The 8348-nt window shown below is 30.7% G+C and overlaps 1 protein-coding gene across 1 annotated transcript; it reads right to left on the bottom strand.

The window, feature by feature from the left end:
- Window positions 1–841: 841 nt before the first annotated feature.
- On the bottom strand, window positions 842–7866 carry LOC134250911 (uncharacterized). Its single transcript, XM_062733281.1, has 8 exons — window positions 7702–7866; window positions 4560–4778; window positions 3812–4060; window positions 3358–3492; window positions 3110–3247; window positions 2399–2539; window positions 2006–2111; window positions 842–1745 (listed from the first exon to the last, which is right to left on the bottom strand). Exons 1-8 carry the CDS (start codon window positions 7763–7765, stop codon window positions 1583–1585), a joined length of 1215 nt encoding a protein of 404 aa, XP_062589265.1. The 5' UTR covers window positions 7766–7866; the 3' UTR covers window positions 842–1582.
- Window positions 7867–8348: the final 482 nt, after the last annotated feature.

Here is an 8348-nt window from a genome sequence, read left to right as displayed (position 1 = left end):
TTTTAAAAAATTTGAAGTTTGATGCTGAAATTTGAAATAAATAAATAAATAAATAAATGATCAGATCAAAACATCTAATTATAATTAGATTGATCTTTGAGTATCCCTGTGTATATATTTCTTTCAAAAATTAACAAAAATAATATTAATAAAATAATATTAATAAAAAAGGAGAATGAGAAAAAGTTATCAAAATCACCACTGTTCATCGAATTTTTCATTTTTTGTTCATTTTTTGAATTTAATAACTACAATTTTGTATTTAAAAAAGTCACTCCCTCTTTCCTGGGTCTGAAACTCACAGACGGCAATTCCAATATTTTTTTTAAACTTGGCCTTAACTATTCATAGAAACTTGTAAGCCATATAATTTTCTTGTTAGTAGGTTATCTGAATTCTTCTATAGCTAGTACAATATTCTATTATCAAACTGATGGACCTAGCTGGAATAAGTCTTTTTTTTTTTTTAATTTCCCTGGAATATTTCAATTCGAAATATGAATGTAAGTCTGTTTGGTCGTGATGAAGCGGGGAATATTGCATGTAAAAGGGTCAATGGAAAACTGTACCCATATCCACTGAGCATGCACTGCAACTGACAATCTAAGATGTATTTCATCTATAGCCCCAAGAGTTGCTGCTGTGAATGGCTTAAAGAACGTATGAAGAGAAAAAAGGTAGATGACAAATACAAGTCTTAGATGTAAGATGCTAGTTGTATAGAATGCTTTGATCACAGGTTAAAACGTCTACCCCATACATTACTAGTATATTTTATTGTCAGTTTTGTAATGAGATATTCAAAGTCAATTAAAAAAAACCAATAAACTAAAAAACAATCGAATATTAAGCTTTTTTACCAATCAATCACATAGAGCTTTTGTTGCTACATTCATGAATGTAAATTATGGTCTATATGTAACTACTTTATTTAACAGTTTTTAATCAAATACGGTAAAAACCAGTAGAAAATGCTAAAATATTAAGTTTTTAAGCATCTACTGTTACATGCCGTTTAAAGCTGGATTCAATCTGTCATTCATTTATGTTATAAAATGATATTATTGTCTTTTTCTTCTTTTCATGAATAATTTTCTTTTAGTTATTGGAACATTTTTTTTCTAAAATCAAAAAGCATTTTAGAATCGATGTAAGCAACCCATTGAAGACATATTATATTATAAGAAGAACGATGCATATATTTATTTGATAAAAGAAATGAAATAGCACCTCAGGATGAAATGAAATATGTGATAACTAACATAGTTACATGTACATGTAAATGATATTTTTTTTTTGTTTTTCTTAGTTTTTGGTGTGTAAAACAGACAGACCTGTCACGTAGTTATAATTCATATTTGTGATTTACACACCAAACTTAATAACGTTCATTGTATCTACATGTCATGTGTTTAAAAGAATAAAAAAAAACTCAATATATGGATTCTCGCTGCTTTTTTATGACATTTTTATAAATGTCCCTAGCCTCATTGTAGCTAGGTTAAATGCATTTATCTCCTGGTAGATATACTTCAACTCGTAATTTTTTTTTTAAAAAATCCTGAATAATCCTTCGAGGACTTTAAGGGCTGTTTTCATATTCGTCGTATATATTTTCCACAAGACCATCTTGTAGTCCTTCGTTGTAGTACCCTTCGCCTCCGGACTTGAATGCCTTGTTGTTAAATGTATATTTTGGATGTTTGAAATTTATGGTCAAGATGCCACCAGTTTTCTTTCTAAATCTGTAAAAAAAAATCGTTATTGATTCTAAATATCAGGAGTTTGTTTATTGAAAAAAAATGTCTTAATACAAGAAATATTTGGCACACTTTATAGAAAATAATTTTTACTGTCATTTTTGAGTCATATGCAACGAAAACATACTATACATTACAATATCACGTACAATATTATAATATCTTTTATTTTCTATAATTGTTTTAAACATACAACAAAAGTAATTTATTCAAATGTCATCAAAAATGAAAAAAATAATCCTCACCTCTTCAGTAGAAGTACCGTGAAGTATGCAATATTCAACACGATGACAGTTATAGTCAATCCAATTAAACCATATATAAAATCAACTCCGAAAGGGAATGCTTCAGCTGCAAATTAAAACAAAAATAATCAAATTTCAATCCAGAAGGGAAGTATTAATTTCTTTTCACTTTCTTAAAGAAATTTTTTACAATAGAAAATATTGAGCGTTTTAACCAACATTGATGCTCATATTCGTGTAGAGTGTTTGACGTTCATTCGCAATATCAAATTCATTAAAATTAAATCGCTTTATTATATACCAATATTTTAAAAAATGTACTAGTTTTGACTTTGTCTTCATGAAGGGATTTTATTTAATAGAAACCAGGAATGCTAGAAATATATATCTTACTTTCATCGCATGTATCTCCACTGAATCCCTTTTTACATCCGTTATGGCATTTTCCTGTCACGTGATGACAAACACGTGACCTTTTACAGAAAATCCCACACTCCTTTGTACAATTTTGTCCGTAAGTACCAGGTCCACAAACTATACATGAAGGGATATAACAGTTATATTTAAATTTAACAGCTAGGTTTGTAAGTTGAAGTTTTCATACAAAGCAATACAAAGTCTAAAAAAAAATCATAAGGATGCCATTATGATTGAAACTTGATCCCATTTTACGCATACGTAAAATTTATCATCTATTTCGCAAAATATAACGCATGTCTATTTTTTCAATAATTATATTAATTGTCAACATCATTTAGGGTTTAAAGCTATCAAATGTTACCGGTATTTCACACCAAATACCCAAATTTCTGTGAACATAAATAAATTAATGCTTACACAATGTTAATAATAATTTACTAATATTACTGCAATTGATAATGATACATGTACTTAGAAATAATTATATTATAAAGGTATATAAATTCTTTTTATTGCTCAACTATTAGAATATTGAATCCAATTTCACAAAAGCAAATTTCTTAAAGCTTTATAATGAGGTGTATATCGACATTATGTTTATGTATATATAGTCCTAACTAAATAATCTTGAATCTGAAAAGTGGGAAGTGGAATACCTTATCAATTAAAACAATAATAACTCACCATCTGTACATTTATCTCCGCGCATTCCATTTGCGCATCCATTCAGACAAAATCCTGTCACGTGATTGCAGGGTTCTCCGTTTCTACAAAATCCACATTCACCAGAACAGAGATGCCCATGACTACCAGGTCCGCAAGCTATTTGAAATGGTATAATGCATGTGTTTTTGATTCCGTGATAAGAAAGTGGATTAAAAGGATTTACTTTATCTCAAACACGGCCGACGTGTTTAACATATAAAGCTTACTTTCATTGCAGTAATCACCAGTAAAGCCATGAGGACAAGAGTAACAAGTGCCCGTTGTTACATTGCAGAGTCCATCTTTACACGTGGTGGGACAATCCACACACTCTCCTTCACTCTGTAGAGTGTTAGAACAACCTGAAGTCAAAACGTTATCAAAAAGTCTCAATTCTTAGAGTTAATAATATCGCTATTTTATAAGCACACTTTATAGTCAATCGATTAAAATTTACTGGCATAAAAAACCTTCAATGGATTTGAATTAAAATATACCATTACTCTAGTGTAGCATACAATGATCATTTTTTTCATGTACTTACACCAGTATCAAATTTTTGGTATTGTAAAAAATTTGTAAATTTGTTTTTTTTTTCCTCAAATATAAATTGAAAAAGATAATACAGAGAAACAATTGATAGAAAAAGTAGACAGTCATTAAAAGTAAAAAGATATGTACCGTAAACTTCAACCTCGCACAATTCTAAGATGGCGATGTTTGAATAAAATGGCGGATATGTGACTTCCGGATTTCTTTCATTGTAAATGATGACGTATCTGCCCCACGTGTTACACGTCAGCGTCATGACGGGGGTGGGGTATCCCGGTCTCGCCTGCAGCGAGTGATAACAAAGCTTGCCGTTATGTCGGTCTGTATCGTTAGATATGTAGAGGAAAAACCCCGCGAATCGTCCCCTGTAATGGGTGACTGCAAAAAAAAAATTAATGAAGAAGAGTTTATCATTAAATTTATTTTACATTTCTATTTAATTTTTATAAGGCTTTTTTTCTTCTTTCGAAAAATTTACAAAAAAAAACACTCAAATTAAATTTCATTATGTAAATTTTTATGCATCAGCTAGGTTTCCTCTTAAGGAGAAGCAAAATGTCGTGTTAGAAGCTCTTAACTTTTCTTGTTTCTTTTGTAGATTTTCAAACGATGGTGTAATATTCTAAGTCTTAACCCAGTATTGTTCTTCTCTATATTAAATGTTGACTTGGTGGTTATGTCTAATGTCTTACCCCAGTATTGCTTCTGTCTGTAGTATACTATGACTTGCTGGTTATATATTCTAAGTTTTACTCCAGTATTGCTCCTGTCTTTAGTATATTATGACTTGCTGGTTATATTCTAAGTTTTACCCGAGTGTTGTTCCTGTCTGTACATGTAGTATAATATGCCTTGATGGTAATGTCTAATGTCTTACCCCAGTATTGCTCTTCTCTGTAGTATATCTTGACTTGGTGGATTCCCACAATCTTCTCCAGATCTACGTACCAGGAGGCGTTAGTTTGCCCGATCTGGGTTACGGCACATGAGTTACTATACACGTGGGTCAATCTATTCCCATCCACGGCTTTCTCGGGTCCCCAGCCTATACGATGAGTGGAAGATTGAACAGCATGTTTCCCGAGAGCTAGATTTTCTGAAAGAAAGAGGAACCACTTATTTAGGTACATGTATACCGTGAAACACATTTCTAAGTGTCAGGAGACGACAAACGTCCTATTATCCCTATCCAGGACCAAACTGACTCTCTTGACTATCCGATGAGTGAAGGACTGGACGACGTGTTTATTTCTGGTTTAAGGACAGATGATACAAACAAATTTGTCAAAAAAAAATGAAAATAACAACTTGAGTCATATTTAATGACTAAAATGAATAGGTTTCACCGCATTGATTTTTTAAAAAATTTCATTCAAATTTTCACTAAAATGGATTTGAAGTGAAAAATATTTGTATAGATTAATCAATATGGATGGCTGCATATGGGCAGAATTTTGGACATTATAGAAGGTTTACAATTTCTTTATATTTTAGAAATATTATTTGCATCATTTTCAATGAAATTAGGCCAAAAAATATATACCAACCTAGGCATCCATTTTTTGTTTGTATCATCTGTCCTTAGACCTTTCAATACATTTTTTATTCGCAGAAATCTTTTGACCAATTAAAAATGCATCTATTCAAAACATACGTTTTGAGGTGATGAAATAAAGGGCTACTCCCTCCTCCAAGTGAAGATAATTATAAATTAGTGAAAAATTGATTTAAAAATCTTCTTCTCAAGAACCACTCGGCCAGGAAAGATGAAACTCATGTCGAAGCATCCTCAGGTAGTGTAGATCCAAGTTGTTTAAGTCATGACCCCCAGGGGTAGGGTGGGGCCACAATTGAGGATTAAAATTTAACTTGGGAATATATAGAAAAGAAATATTTAATATTTATTTGGAAGCATCCTCAGGTGATGTAGATTAAAGTTTGTTAAAATTATGACCCCTAGGAGTAGAGTGAGGCCACAATGGACTATCCAAATTTATCATAGGTGAATACAGGTAAAATCTTTTTAAAATCTTCTAAAGAACGGCAAAGCCATGATTTGTAATATTTTCATGAAGGCATCTTCAGATAGTGCAGATTCAAGTTTGCTCAAATCGTAACCCCTCCGCTTGACCCCTTCTGCCTTTTAGGAGTAGGTTGGGACCACTTCTAGATCTGCATTGAAGCTTTTGAATACTAAACTGGTTTTTGCTTTTTTCCTAGCCACAGTTCTCAGGTGAGCAGTGTGGCCCCAGGGCCTATTGTTGTTATTAAATTTAATGGGTTTAAATGATAATATTTAACTTATTTATATTTAGTAATCTTATAAAAATTTTCATGCTTTATTATCAAATATCGGGAAAACATTCTCCATTTCTAATCAGATTTTTTGCACCATACATGTACCTTATGCTCCATTATTTAGTACAATTACTCTGTTTGAGGAGTCGAATTTTAGGATAATAGTAAAAATACAATCATTCAGATGCAGATAAAAAATGTTTATTATTTTAATAAACCGCAGATCAAAAACATTTCGTAATTATGCGTGTTAAATAAATTGTTTTTATATAGTTAATCAAAACAAAATTTAAACAAAGAACTTTATTCGGTAATAGCCAATATTCGCCCCCCAAATCAAACTTTGATGGAGGTATATTTAATTAAGTTCTTAAACAGGGAAGTATATGCTGATTTCAAAGCACTGAATAATTTCAAACGTAATGACGACATATGTACGTAATGACGTCACAAACATGACGTAAATTTTAGTGTTTTATGAATTCTACAGAAAAATGTACATATTTCGTCGATATTTTGAGTAAAAGTCACCGAGCGCATGTGTGTTCAGGATCAATATTTTGATATAATGTGTAGAATGATAATATCAATGAAATATGTAAATATTGTTCCTGAACAAGCATGCGCTCTATAAATTTTAAAGCTAAAATTGTTGAAATTTTGTCGATTTTGTACTCTTTCTGAAAAAGGATATAAAATCAGACTAGTTTGTGACGTCATAAAAACAAAAATTGTGAATAAACTGCTTTGAAACTATAATATGTTCTGTTAATATATATTTCTCATACAATTTATTGAATTCAGCACATTTCAGGAAGTTTTCAAAATCTGACTTTTGTGGGGGCATATATATGCAATATACCGCATATAGTTCTTTTAGTCTTTACTGTATAAATGCAACGCTTTTATACAAAAATACGCATGAATAAAATTTTGACGAGCAGACCGTCCACAGTTGTTTTAGCAAAAATAAAGTTCCCTTGTAGAAAAAGTGAATAACGGTACATTGGCAACCATTGTGCTTTTCTAATAATGTAATAGAAGCCAAAAACTGTGTTGTGATTGTATAAATAGATTTATCCTACTTTTTAAACTCAAGTTTTTATCCCAATCAACAATTCTGCTTCAAACCACTACTTTGAAGTACGTTTGAAAAGCAGACACGTGAGGATTATGATTCATTTGACACTGTCAATTCTCATCAACCTTTTAATAATGGGGCAGATTTTTTGTTAATTCATATGACACTGTAAATTCTCATCAACCTCTTTCCATATTAGGGCAGATTTATTTGTTAATTCATTTCACAAAGTAAATTCTCATCACCTTTTTTTTTTTACATAACTAGGAGATTTATTTCTGAATGTATGATTTGTACTGTGTCCTACTCCACAGCATATTTTATATATTTGCAAACATACAAAACAAATCAACCTTACATCGATGTCATTTTTCTCTGAGTTAAAAACTTGTGTGAAGTTCTATCAATACAACTTTTTTTTAAAAATGAAACAATGCTCTAACATGTATATAAATGAATGAAGACGAGTTTATAAACTTCTTATTTCCAGAGTTCTCAATCTCATCTTCAAATACAGAGCAATTAAAAAAAAATACTTTACGAAATCTATAGACACTATTTCAACGTAAAAGAATTTGTCTTAAAACATTTTCCTCAAATTTAAGATTGGAATAAAATGCTTGTTAAGTCCAAAACTTACCCAATCCCTTTGAATCCCTTATCAAACAGAAAACAAAAATATACATGTAAACAAAAAGCATCATGACGCGAGTTTGTTTTCTGTATTGCTTTAGAAGATGAGATAAAAAACAAAAGTTAAATGAATGTAGGTCACTCGCAGCTCTGTAGATTTTTATAACTTGATAAAGAGCACTACAGTGGCGTAAGAGGTAGATGAATCAAACGTGCAGTCGTGTGATTAAAGTAATTAGGGAAATCCTAACAACTTGTACTAAATTGTTTCTATAACATTTTTTAAAGAAAATTCATTCTCGTTTACAATGCATTGTTATTTCATTTTTAAATTGAAACTTGGTATTCACTATAGCAATTTAATAAGAGTGCGAACAACTGACAAACATTAATGGTAAGCAAATTATTCATCCAATATGTTTATTAGCCTCCTGTATGAAAATTCAGCATGTGGAATTTGTCATTTATTTTTATGACATAAATACGGAAGCTTATAAGAGCCACTTTCAAACTTTTACACTTCGATCTGTATATTTTTCAATCGAATTTCTTATGAAAATGACATTTCATTCTATAAATGTAAATGCAATGTTTACACATTAATCTCAAAATTTTACACAAAGTTCTGAATATTTTACACTTAAATCAATATAA

This window comes from Saccostrea cucullata, unplaced genomic scaffold (genome assembly GCF_032062105.1).
Source record: "Saccostrea cucullata isolate Sc308-1 unplaced genomic scaffold, CSIRO_AGI_Scuc_v1 ctg6269, whole genome shotgun sequence".
NCBI classification, from domain to species: Eukaryota; Metazoa; Mollusca; class Bivalvia; order Ostreida; family Ostreidae; genus Saccostrea; species Saccostrea cuccullata.
This window is presented reverse-complemented; position numbering and strand designations above follow the sequence as displayed.

What these genes read in the sequence shown, in the direction of transcription:
- LOC134250911 (XM_062733281.1), bottom strand. Translation starts at nt 7,765, where the DNA reads ATGATGCTTTTTGTTTACATGTATATTTTTGTTTTCTGTTTGATAAGG. An exon ending in GTGCGAGGTTGAAGTTTACG is followed by an intron (nt 3,493 to 3,811) that starts GTACATATCTTT and finishes TTTTGACTTCAG; the next exon opens with GTTGTTCTAACACTCTACAG. An exon ending in TGGTGATTACTGCAATGAAA is followed by an intron (nt 3,248 to 3,357) that starts GTAAGCTTTATA and finishes CATTTCAAATAG; the next exon opens with CTTGCGGACCTGGTAGTCAT.